Source organism: Helianthus annuus, chromosome 13, assembly GCF_002127325.2.
Source record: "Helianthus annuus cultivar XRQ/B chromosome 13, HanXRQr2.0-SUNRISE, whole genome shotgun sequence".
NCBI classification, from domain to species: Eukaryota; Viridiplantae; Streptophyta; class Magnoliopsida; order Asterales; family Asteraceae; genus Helianthus; species Helianthus annuus.
This window is the reverse complement of record NC_035445.2, coordinates 113,403,403-113,417,391: the sequence shown is the minus strand read 5'-3', so window position 1 is coordinate 113,417,391 and position 13,989 is coordinate 113,403,403. Positions and strand designations below refer to the sequence as shown.

Here is a 13,989-nt window from a genome sequence, read left to right as displayed (position 1 = left end):
CATAGGACCTTTCGAGATCATCGAACGTATCGGGTCAGTTGCTTACAAGTTAAACTTTCCTGAAGAACTTAGCGCTATTCACAATGTGTTCCACATCTGTAATTTGAAGAAGTGTTTCGCTGACGATTCACTGGTTATACCGCATACAGATATACACATAGATGAAAGTTTGAAATTCGTAGAAAAACCTTTGTCGATTGAGGATCGACAGGTGAAGAAGCTTCGAAGGAAGCATGTGCCTATTGTAAAGGTCAAATGGGATGCCCGTAGAGGTCCCGAATACACGTGGGAAGTGGAATCCACGATGCAAGAGAAATATCCTCATTTGTTTCAGTAAATCTCGAGGTCGAGATTTCTTTTAAGGGGGTGAGGATGTAACACCTCGAAAAAAATTTCGTCCAATAATGTCTCGACACGTGTCATAAGGTTCCGGTATGTGAAAACAAACTTTAGAGGGACTAAAAGTGACAAACAGTGAAAACTATGGAACGTAAGGGTCCAAAGTGTCAACAATGGATAAATAGACTCTATGATAACCCTACATAATGTTTATAACCTTAAACGGATGGTTCATGGATCATACGACGCAGAAATTGCACAAAAGTGAGGAATTACAAACTATAGGGGCCAAAAGTGTCAACATGTTGAATTTATACCTCTGAGTGAACTTTTGGCAGACCCGAAGCTTTTTAATGCTAAAATATACTCATTAGAATGTGTGGTAAAAATTTCGTGAAGTTTCGTTAACGTATGAGAAAGTTATGGCCAAAACCGTACTTGAGGGGTTAAAAGCGTCAACGTCGAATTTCATGGCTTTTCGGTTGAGCGCAAAGTTATCCGAGGACATTACCATGTTGGTAAATGTCCCAAGGTTCTTAAAAACCAAGTTTGGGGGTTTACGAGTCAAGATAAGTAGCCGAAACCTCGCGTACAAGAACAGGGACCAAAGCTGCCAAAGTTTGAAACTGTTTGGCTGATCAGCAGCCCAGGCGACCCGCCTGGACAGGCCCAAGCGGGCTGCGACCCCCTACCAGTAACAGAATTCGCAAAAAAGGCCATTTTTGGTCCGAATTTGAGTGTGTAACAGCTGTGGCCACCTCCATAAATCACCAATAAGGGTCCTTGCATGCCTAGGACTACAGTGAGCTACCCACAACCTCTGAATTTCTCCTTAAATCAGATCAAAAGCTCATTTTATTAAACACTTGTGTTGTAAACAAGAACTCTCACACTTGCAAGAACACTCTCAAGACTTCTGGAGCATTTCTGAATGTCAAGGCAGCCTCTATAATTCGTTCTTGCATTGATTAATTGTTAAAAGTCAAACCGTTGTTCTTATACTTTGACTTTTCGATTAAACGAGTTTAGCTCTGTCATTTCTCAAATTGAAACCACTGATATGTTGGTATTTATGTGGGAAACAAACCCTCAAAAGGGTATTCTCTGATTCCCACTTTATGCATGCTAATTGTCGAGTCAAAGTTGTTTCTAAAAAGTCAACAGAAATGGTTTTTGCAAAAATAAGCTTAAATGGTAGTGTAGATGACATGCAATCAGTTTGATCATCAAAAATAACTTATAATGAATATAAGAATGTGTTTTATCATATTCAACTTGACAATCTTTAGTATAAATACGAATCGGAACCGAAAGTCTTGTAAAACGACTTTTTCGTAGACTATCGATTCGGATCCGTACATGCATGTTTGAGATCTGTATTGGAGAGTATTTTTAACTATTTTTATTTTGGTAAAACTCTCTGGAATTTTTATTGCTTGAGTCTATGCTTAGCCGATTTATTTGCATGTTTCCGATTTATGCTTAAAGTTGACTATTTTGCCCTTTTTGATATAAAACGTGATTTTTGGAAAAGTGAAAGAGTAGAAATCTTTATTTCTAATATATAAACTTGCACCGAAAATTTGAGATCAGTTAGTGGTCCAGATTTTGAGTTATGGCCGATATCGTAAAACTATATCTTAAAGTTACATAAACGGCGCATTTAGCGTATAACCCATTTCAGGCCACGTTTTGATACAAAACTTTTTACCCACTGATGTTATATATTATTTTGGGAATTTTGATGATTTTTATTTAATTTTTGGCTGATCGGATCATAGATCGCTAAGTCGATTCGGTTAATGCCGGTTTTGACCGTTTAAGCCATAAAATGAGTTTTACACATTCTTTTGACCCGAAACCTTTTTCTACTAATTTTATATGTTAAATAAATTATTTTGAGCATGCTGGAAATATAAAAATCTCAGCTTTCTTTTGAAAACCCGGAAACGGCCCTAGATCGCATTTTTAGCATTTTTAACGCATAGTAAGCGTTATACTCATTTTAAACATATAAGATTCATACCTACTGATGTATTTAGTATATTTTCATATAATAACAGTAAGTATAAGTATATGAACCCAGATTTCCAGTTTTGGCATTTTTAGCCGTTGTGAATTTACTAAAATACCCCTACGGTGCATAGTTTGATTTTAAATGTTAAGTTTGGTATATGGGTCATACCCTACTGTTATAATATGTTAAATGAAGTATATTTACTGTATAAACCAGACCCGAAACTCAGATTTCTAATATGACTCTTTTATAATCTTTTAAATGACCAAAATGCCCTTCTAAGGCATAAATTGAGTTTAAAATCATTCGGGGCATAATAGAACATAACTTACTGATATTATATCATATTTAAAGCGTATTATATCAGGGAACTTGCATTTGACTCTTTTGGCTACCCGTAACGCCCTTTTAGCGTTCGGTTCGGTTTACGTAACTAGTTTGCGTAAATTGACCGAAACGGGTCAAACGTTATCATTTTTATCTCAAAATCCAGAATGTATTTAGTATACCCATATTATACAAGTATTCAAACTTGTCGGGTCTAAATCACATTCTATCCGGTCTTTCGCTTAGTCGTGCGCTTGTACCGTATCGTCCTTAAAACTAACCGGTCAAAGCTAAGGCTTAAATAAAAGACCCGTTAGGAATCTAATAGGTTATTATAAACCTTTGTTCCAGATTAGGAGAACCAGTAAAAGCTACCTACACTTACCAATTGTGATTCATACTTGCTCAGGTAAATACATTTTGACTTATTTTCCCTATACGGGCTTGGGGTACGGTATTTAAAATACCGCTTGATCGAGCGCACAAATCCTGCACCCTATGGGTGTACAGTCTTGAATAGTTTGTGCGACTCGTTTAAACAGTCTTGTTCTTACTTTAGGCTTTGGGGGGTTATTGACCGTGTCCCGGATATCCTTGGCATTATCTTACGAGATGGCCACGACCAGAGCACGGGGTGTAGGCGTACACCCGGCGTGTATAACTCTTTAATGTGGTGTGTCATTTAATCTTTAGCCCGGACAGCAGATCCCGGGCCACCAAATGTACGGGTAACATGTAATTCGTTCACAAGTTTATATTGCATAATTATCCCAAGTTATTAAAAATATTTATGCCTTGTGCATTTAAATCAATTTTCAATCATTTTCAAAATGAGTCAGTCGATTTGTATTTACCAGTGTAAACTGACGTATTTTCCCAAAAGGTTAAGTGCAGGTACTATACGAACTAGGCTGGCTGTTTCCTAAGAGCGTCCACTATAGTCTCGCAAGCTCGGACGACAAAATAAACTGTTGAACAATTTTATCTTATTTTTATTTGATCCGCCTGTGGATCCGTTTCAACTACTTATGATGTTATTATTACATTTAATTAAAGTTGAAATGTATCTATTCTGCTTCCGCTGTGCATTATTATATTGTGTTGTTCGTCTATGACGATGCCAACCACGTCACTGTACCCCACACCGGGCCCACCGGTGACACGTGGAGATCGGGGTGTGACATAACCGATGATTACGAGATGATAAGTCTGATCGAGATGTAGAGCCTTGTGAAGTCTTTCATATAGAAAGGAGACCTCTCCTTCTCAGGTTATCCCATTTTTGCTTGGTTGTTGCCGCACAAAACAGGGATTGCGTTTTAGGGTTTTTGTCACACCCCGATATTTCCACGTATTACTGGTGGGCCCGGTGGGGAGTACCGTGACGTAGTTGATATCGTCATAGTCAAACAACACAACTTAATGCACAGCGGAAGCAAAAGATAAATATATTACAATCCGATATAGAGTAATATCAAGTATTACAAAAAACGGCTGTGAAAGATCCACAAGCGGATCGAAATTAAAATGAAACACTGTTCAACAGACTTTAGGCATCTAGAACTTGCAAGATTCCCTATTAATGCCCTGAGCTCCCAGCCAATTACGTACAGTACCTGTCACTTAACCTTTTTGGAAAATACTTCGGTTTACACTGGTAAATACAATTAACTGACTCTTTTGAAAATGTTTAACAAAATTGATTTGGAATGCACAAGGCACAAAAATTCTTTTATAACTTGGGACAATTATATTAATAACAATCTTGTATCAGATTTACATGTTTGTCCAACATTTAGGGCCGGTGATTAAACAAACCGATCAAGATTAATCAACACACCACACATATAATCTCACAAGAAGTTACCCTTACGAGTGATTATATCTTTTACATACGCAACAGGAGGTGTTATGCCTACACCTTGTGCTTAAGTTGTGGCCATTCACTTTTTAAATGAGCCAAGGATATCCAGGACACGGTCATTAACCCCTAATGTTATTTGTTATCAAGCAATACTGATTAAACCGGGATTATGCAATTTAATCATCTCCGATTAAAAGGTTTCTACACCCGACCAAGCGGTATTTTTATAATACCGTATCCCAAGCCCGTATAAGGGAAAATAAGTTAAAAGTATTTACCTGAGCTTCAAATGCAATTTATACTCAGCCGTATCTTCTAATCAGCAAGCACAAGTACTTCTACTAGGGCTCTCAATCTGGAACGAAGGTTTTATTAACCTATTAGATTCCTAACGGGTCTTGTTTAAGTTGTAACTTAGACCGGTTAGTTTTAAGGAAAGGTTTACGGTTCAAAACACAAGATTAAGCGCAGACCGGATTAGAATGTGATTTAGACCCGACAAGTACGAAGACTTTTATAATAGGGGTAAACCAAACACATTCTGGATTTTGAAGTGAAAATGATAAGGTTTGACCCGTTTCAGTTAATTTATGCAAACTAGTTACATAAACCGTACTGAACGCGGAAAATGCATAACGGGTAACCAAAAGAGTCATGCACATGTTTCACAAGTTAATATGCCTTAAATATGTTGTGATATCAGTAAGATTCCTTCCATTATGCCCAAAACGAATTTAAAATCAAATTAAGCCCCAAAAGGGCATTTTGGTCATTTTAAAGATTATAAAAGGGATTAAATATTTATCTGAGATTCAGGTCTGATATAATCAGTAAAAATACTCAATTTAATAAGTTATATCAGTAGTTGCATATATGTGAAATTTATCATTTATAACCAAACTATGCACCGTAGGGGCATTTTGGTAATTTCACATAAGCTTTAAAGGTAAAATTTAGAAATATGAGTTTAAAACTTTTGCTTACTGTTTATTTATAAAAATTTACTTAGAATATCAGTGGTATTAAGTTTCATATACCGAAAATAGTTTTAACTCATACTATGCGTTTTAAACGCGTAAAAGGTCGCTTTTAAGCGATTTTCGGGTTATATAAGAAAAGCTGATATTTTTATCATTCCAGAAGGCTTAGAATATTTTATTTATCATATAAAATCAGTAGCAAAAAGTTTGGTGTCAAAATGTTATGTGAAACTCGTTTTATTCAAGAAAAGGGTATAACCGACAATTACCGAATCTAAGCAAGAACCTTATGTTATGCTCAGCCTAAAAATAAATAAAAATCTTCAAAAATCCCAAAATATTATTTTATTTCAGTAGGTAAAAAGTTTGGTATCAAAAATTGGGTTAAATAGGCTTTATGCTAATTACCCCGTTTATTTAATACAAAGCTTTCTAATTACGCTATTGAGCATAACTCCTAATCTAGACCTCAAACTGATATCAAATCTTTAAGGAAAGTTTATAAATCAGTAATGAAGGTTTCTATTCTTTCACATTTTCAAAAATATCGTTTTAAGGTTAAAAGGGCATAACGGTCAACATTTAGGCATATAACGGAAACATGCAATGAACTAGGATTACTATGGAACCAAGTTGTATAACCTCAGAGGGTTACACTAACCTATAACATGGTCCTAAAGGAATCCTAAGGCATATCTAAACTAAGCTAAATCGGGTCAGAACTGAAAGTCAAAGCAAAAGTCTACTTTTGCGACTTTCGATTCCGAACCGAGCCTAAACTCAGAATTGTCGGGTTGAACATGCTTAAACATGTTCTTATATTAATTACCAAGTTATTTAAGTGTTAGAACATGTTCCATAACTTCTGTATTATTAGTTATGAATTTATTAGTAAAAAAACTGACTCGTTTGATTTTTTATTAAGAAGTTTGACCCGACAATTGACTGAGTAAACGTGGTAATTAGGAGGTGCCCTTTTGAGGGTTTAACACCTACCTAATTACGGTCACGTAGCCATGTTCGTTGCGGACAATGGCTCAACCGTTTAAAAGTCAAAGCGTTTATCGAAAACGTCTGACTTTTCGGCTATAAACGCTAAATAAAATAAACTAGTCACGAAAGGACACTTACAAAGGTCCAATGGACTGAAGGAGGTTCTCAAGAAGCTCAAGATCCTCTCCAAAATCAGAGAACAAGCAGAAATGATATGAGGTGCAAATGAAAGCCAAGATCAAGGGGTTATATATAGGTTTTTGAGAACCGTTAGGATCATTCCTTGATAACCGTGCTTAAATCTGGACCATACACATCATGCCCCCTGATTTTCAATACTATGGGTGCCCAAAATGTCCCATAGAATGAAGAAAACAATGTGTAAAACCCAGAAACCAGGCTGCTGATTGACAGAAGCTGTTTTGCAGCTCTGATGGACTCACACGGCCCGCGTAAGTCTCAAGGAGACCTTACGCGGCCCGCCTACTATCTAGATCAGCAACAACAGTTTGAAAAAGTGTAGAAATGGTCCCTGTGAGCTTATAAGGTCATGTTTGGCACGTTTAAGGCCCATTAACCTCATTTCAAGGCTCTACTATGAAGTTAAAGTATAGGGAACATGAAACATGTTTAATAACATGTCGGATGTCGGTTCGTTTGGCCGTACGGTCACGTTGTTCACCTAATTACGACGCAACACGAACGGATGCGAAAAACGATCCAAATTACACGACGAATGAAATTTTATCATGCCAAACATTGAAACAAAATATTTTAATGCTTACATAAATTTTTGGATGTTCGGATATATTCAGAACGTAATATGCGCGAAAATGCAAACTTGTGCACTTTTTGACGCTTTTAGTCCTTGTTGATCAAATAAGTTTATTTTTGCGCACCAAACACCTCTAAGCCTATTTCTAAGCTATGTAAAGGATATAGGGCATGATTAACTTATGATCATATTCCGGAAGGTTCGATACCATACGAATCCATAGACTTTTGCAGTTTGACGCAAATAGTCCCTCTAATGCGCAAACTTGTACATATCATTGTTTAATAGCATCAAATCCTTATCTAATCCATATTAGGAATTCTTGGGATTATTATTAAACATCACGATGCTTCGGGTTCGCTAAAAGGTCATTCAGAGGTATAATTAAACATATTGACACTTTTAGTCCCTCTAACTTGCAAAGCTGCGCGTAACTTCACTTAAAGGCATAAAAACCTTAGACGGCCATTAATTGGTTCCTGAGAGTATAATCAAATGTCATGAAGCTCCCGGTTTGTTAAAAGGTCACACCCCCAAAATACCACATGCGGAATCACCGCGGGATGTGTAACGTACCGGGATCCAAGCCACCAATCACATTGAACTATGCGTAATATTTAAATAAAACATTCCATTAATTGCAAAAATATAAATCCAATGCATAAGTTAAATCAAAGTAGTTATTCAGCGGAAGCATAAAGTAAATAGAAAATCCATTGTTTCAAAACAAGTGTTCATAATCAACGAGCATATATCCAAGAGTCTCGTCCCATGACCACTCCAGCACTCCCAGATAGCAAGTCCATGTCAAGAATCTAACGACCTGCAAGCATGCAGACAAGTGTGTTAGACGACGCTGGTGAGTTCAAAGTTTTGTTAACGCGTTTAGTTACCAGATGTGTGTATAAAACAGTTCAACGTTTTGTTTTGATGTTGTTATTAACTCGATTACCGCAAATGGCTACAAGATGTATTTGCCCAACCCCAATGCCTCTTTCAAAGCATTGGTCAAGTGGTAAGGTAATTAGTTCACACCCGTCCTCCCCGGTACGGTGTGAGGGTGCCAATCCTAATAGCGCTATCAACTAATAACCTCGTTGCCTCCCCGGCAACTATCGGTAGATGTAAGGGGTCTTATATGATAGAAATGAGTGTAATAACCAACATCCCAATAACCCGACGTTCCTCCCCGGAAAAATTACCAGATATCCCTCCCCGGGATGCATGCTTGGGAAAAGAGCAGTGAACTCACATTGGTTTGCTCGGTTTGTTTAGTTACCAGTTTCCAAGTTAATCAACCAACCCTAACGTGGTTACCAATGCATATCAGTTTCATGATTAACAAGTTATTGTTTCCACACAGGTTGCATTCACACACACCAGTTCACAGTATAGCAAGTACATCTTTCCAATACAAGTTTACATCTCATGTTTCTATCACAAGTCACACAGAACATAACAGGTGGGGTTTGTTATACCAATTATTCACACCAAGTTTTTTTTATCATCAATGACATGCAGTATGGATAATGTACACATGCAAGTATCTATCATTCTTACATCACAACACCTACTGTTCATCACAGCAACATACACGACGAAACTCCCTCTATGACGAAAGATCACCTTTTGTTGAGGTGAAAGGTGACGAAACTCCCTCAAGTTTCGCCGAGATACTTGTCGACGAAACTTCCTTGTTTCGCCATCCTGTGTTTCGTCGACTGCTCTGGCAGTTTCATCATCCACCCTAGTCCCCAATGTTCACAATTACCTATCACAAATCACAGTCCAATCGGTTTCTAATTTTTATCATGCAACACATCATTGTTATTACTAATTAACAGTTTACTAATCACTATAAATCATTGTAGATAGTAACATCGAAACGATATCATACATCATTCATACGGAACCCTATAGTTAGCAAGAAACTATCATCAAAACCATATCAATTCATCAATCAGATACAACATCAGAATCACAATCAAATAATCATCAACCATAGAGTTTCCTAATTTCTAGCCGCAATCTAAACATTTAATCATCTAACGGTTTGCAGTCAAAGACAAACCCTAGCCCTATGTATGGTTTTCACACAATTACACCAACGATTAACATAATGAATACTAATCGACGATTACGAGATTATAAGTCTGATCGAGATGTAGAGCCTTGTGAATCCAAGGTTGTCGCCGCACAGAACAGGGATTGAGTTTTAGGGTTTTCAATTGGCCAGTTGTGTGATGAATGTAACAGTTTCACATAATATACTCACTTAAGTGTACTGGCCCTTAATGGGCTTCGACGTAACCTGGGCCGGCGAAACCCCCATGTTTCGTCGTGATAGATATGACGAAACCCTATGTTTCGTCGAGTGATAGGTATGGGGCGAAAGTTCTAAGTTTCATGGACATAGTTTACAGAGTTTAATTTGTTCATTCACAAAACATAACAATTCAATGATCATCACGACTTCTAGTTTTTCAAACAGTAACACATCACATAACACAAAACAATTTATCAAAACAGAACTGTCACACAGTAGATACATAAATGAAGGGACTTGAAATCTCGGGTTGTCACATTTTTCTTGTTAGTAAAGGAAATCTAGAAGTGATCGAGTCTAGGAACGAATAAGTATGCAAGACAATAAGTATAAAATATTTATCTTGGAAAGTTGTGATTATGACAAGAAGCATAGGTACATATTTGAATAATAGTGGTAAGCGAGAGCTCGTATGTATGTGTGCGTGTACGAATGTGTGCGTATATATGTAGGTGTATATGTTTGTATGCATGTATGAATTGGGAATGTATGCATATACAAATGTAATTCGCTATGAATGCACGTAGGAGTTAGTATACATGTATGAATGCTAGATGTTATAAAGATATGAAGGACTGGTTTCATTGTGTTTGGGCATTGACGATTGCTAATGGTGTACTTTGAAGTTGTAATGTAATGCAGGTAAAAGAACCTCGGGTTCATGAGGTATTGAAGTCGAACTCGGAACGAGAAAATACGAGAGGATAGTTGAATAAAACAAAGTTTATATTGTCGAATGTTCTTTGATATTAAATTATACAAGAATAATGTCGTATGATGTTGTTGACGTCTAATGGTTAAGTTGTATGTGATGTCCACAGGTACTACATGGATTTCTTCTACCACTAACGAAGAGAAGCGGACATAGATCGAGTCGAGAGCAAGGATTGTATGGAAAAGGACGGTCACATAGTTTGATTTATGTATTTCTTTTAAGGGTTAATAAAAGGGAATGTTGTAAATTCTTTCTAATAAATGTATGATACTTTGTAATTGAGCCTTCATGTAAGTAATGTGACTAATAAAGAAAGAATTTTAAGGCTCGTATTTTTCGCTGTGTCGTTTTTAAGTTATTACTTGTTAGGGCGTTACAGTGTCACAATTTTTTGGGTGCGAGACACCCCACACTCCCCCCATTGGGGTGACCGGCGTCCAGGGAGAAAACCCCACAGGTACCTCGCTTTGGATCAAGGCTTGACGAGTTAAGAGCTACCATGGAAAGAAATAAACCGTTTCAAATGATGATCGAACTCAGGTACAATGAGTAAAAACCCGAATGCATCAACTAGTTGGAGTGACATCATTTGCACCCCATATGTTATCTCTAATAATGTTAGGGGTTGACGGTTTAAAAAGATAATCTGAAAGCATACTTTTCCGTTAAAACGTATCCCTTTCCAGCCTCACACAAATTATTCCTCACAACATTCTCTCTCTCTCTCTCTACACCAACAACAGTCATTCACTGCAAATTCATGTCGGTAAGAACTTTCTCCCCAATCTTTTCTTCATCGATCGATCATCCGATCCATTTATCTTCATACACGCAATCACTCGATTCGATTCTTTACTTTTCACTCCACAATTTGCTTATTAATCACTTGTTGATTATGATTTATGATTATCTACTTTTGAACACAAATTAGCTTAGGATTATTGTGATTACTCATCGATTATTTAAATTATTTCCTAATTCGGATGTATCTCATGTCGTGTTCAGTGAATTTAATGAACTTAAAAGTTGCTAGGGTTTGTTTGTTTATGTTCTCTTACTGAACTGATCGTATAGCTTGCTTGTTAATAATCAACGGACATAAAATGAAAGAACATGAACAAAAATATTTGTTCGATTGTATGTTCGTTTTCGTGTTTGGTTAAAGTTAAGTTCATGAACACCAACGTGTGAACATGTCCCCTTTTGTGTTTGTTTACAGGCCTACCGTTTCTTTGTTTATGTTCGTTTATGTCTGTTTGTTTGTATATGTTCGTTTACGTTTGTGAATTGTTTGTTTAGTTTTTTTTAACAAACGAACATAAACAGACACGAACATGTCCATTCTTTTGATGATTGAATGTGAACAAAAAAAAATCGTTGTTAAAGTTAAATGAATGAACACAAGCATGCCCCGGTTCGTGTTCGTCCGGTTCATTTACAGGCACTTGTTAGGGTTTGGTACAATGAGGACGACTGGACAAGTGTCTATTAAATCAGATCCACTGTTAATTTGTATACGGTTAATTGTTTTGGTAGGAGGAGAACGGTAGGCCGTTGCCGAAATTTGGGGATTGGGATGTAAATGATCCTGCATCAGCCGAGGGTTTTACTGTGATTTTTAATAAGGCTAGGGACGAGAAGAAGACAGGCGGGAAACCGGACTCGCCATCGAATGGGGATCCTGGTGTTAAGAATGCTGCTACGCCTGTAAAGAAGCCTCCAGCTGTAAGTGGCCCCTTAATTTCCCCTGTTATAGCTGTATTTAGTAAGTTAGTTCTTTGGTTGTAATTTCAGTTATTAAATATTATGAATTGTGTTATGATTGCTTGCCATGAGTTCTCAAGTAGACAGAGGGGATACATATAATTGATTTGAAATAGTCTGGGCTACAACTGTTTTACATTGAAACTGAGCTGTAGGCAAGAAAGAGAGACCGGCGCGGGGGGGGGGGGGGGTATGTTGTGTGGTAAGTATTAACTAGAGGTGTAAAAAAGCCGAGCGGCTTAGTGAGCTACTCGAGATTGGCTCGCTAATTCAATAATGGAGCTTGACTAGGCTCACGAGCCTACTATTTATATATATAATTATTTCTAAATTTAAATTAATAATAAAGTTATTAAATATAAATTAGGATAAACATAACTAAATAATACATGTTTTATCATATAAATTGTAAATAAATCTATATATAATTAGATATATATAGAAATAAAATAATAAGTATTTAATAGATAAAAAACTAGCCGGGACTAAAAAAAATATTAATGAGTTGAGCTCGAGCTCGGCTCTATTACACCCCTAGCATCAACCATGATATTGAAGAAACACGAGTTTTGGGAACATTAGAGCAATGGTTGCAAAAGATACGAGCAACTCTAGCTTGGCTTGGAAAAAAGCTCGAAAAGAGCTGAGCTTAATCGAGCCCGAGCCTGAGCTTTGCTTATCAAGCTCGATCCGGCCTGCGAGCCTAAACACCGTTTATATATTTTTAATTAATATATTAAATAAATATTTAAATAATCATCATTACTATTTATAAATTGTGAAAAAGAACTAATTTATATATAAAATAATAATTATAATTAATATAAATTAATTAATAAATTATAAACGTGCCCGAGCCCAAGCCCGAGCTTTAGAAACAAAGCTCGAATGGAGCCGACCTCGAGCTCGAGTTTTCATAAGTTAAGCGAGCTTGAGCTCCACTATCGAGCTCGTGCTCGGCTCGTTTGCACCCCTTTTAGAGCCTATTTTTTGTGTGATGCTTTCTCTTTTACCCTGCGCTTTTCAGCCTTTTTGGATGAGTATCTAAAAATGATGGTCTTTTGTTTATTAGTCATCGCAAGGTTTGATTTTGAACAACCTTTCATGCTCATATAACAATCTTGTACTTTATGATGGACTAATCTTTCGAAACCCGACCCGTCTAAAGTGACTTTATGGTTTACAATTTAAAGATTTTAGAGATCCACTGATTGTCTGATTCCCTTGTCAACGAGAATAAAGTTTTCGACTTGAAAACACACAATTTTGACCACTTGTCTCTTTGACCCTTTTGATTTGCAGAAGAAATGGTTTTGCTGCATGCAAGCACCTCATGCAGAATCTTAACATGGTTGTTAGCTCGGCCTGTAGGTGCTCCGGTACTGGCCCGGCTCGACCCGATCCAACTACTTGGATTCTGTGTGTTACAGGGTGAGTCTTCTAATGGGAAAAGGAAGACTTTGAAATATGTCTATATTACAGATTGTGGAGTTCCTTGCTCTTTTGTGTGTGTTGTCTGTCATGAGTCAAAAGCAAGGGTCATGTGTAGCTGTTTCGACCAATTGCTTTGGTTTTACCTTTGGAAACTTTAATGTTAACAGATTTTGTGATGGATGATCATTGTTTGTTGGGGTTTCATTTGGTACTTACTATTGGAATATTATAATTTGTAATTATGTAGTTTAAGTATTTTTAAAACAAAATTCTTAAAAATCATTTTGCATAGATTTTCTCCATTATTTGTTGGATTTGATATATAGTTTGATGAAAAAGATTTTAACTATTAAATAAAAAAATATTTGTGTCAACGATAACATAACAAAAAAAAAAAAAGAAAGAGTTTATGGATCATATGAAAGATACTAATGTGGACATGTATATTAAAAAAG

The 13,989-nt window shown here is 36.7% G+C and overlaps 1 protein-coding gene across 1 annotated transcript; it reads left to right on the top strand.

Moving 5' to 3' along the window:
• Positions 1-10,949: 10,949 nt before the first annotated feature.
• LOC110872990 (protein NOI4) lies at positions 10,950-13,789 on the top strand. Its single transcript, XM_022121888.2, has 3 exons — positions 10,950-11,102; positions 11,873-12,061; positions 13,403-13,789. Exons 1-3 carry the CDS (start codon positions 11,097-11,099, stop codon positions 13,445-13,447), a joined length of 240 nt encoding a protein of 79 aa, XP_021977580.1. The 5' UTR covers positions 10,950-11,096; the 3' UTR covers positions 13,448-13,789.
• Positions 13,790-13,989: the final 200 nt, after the last annotated feature.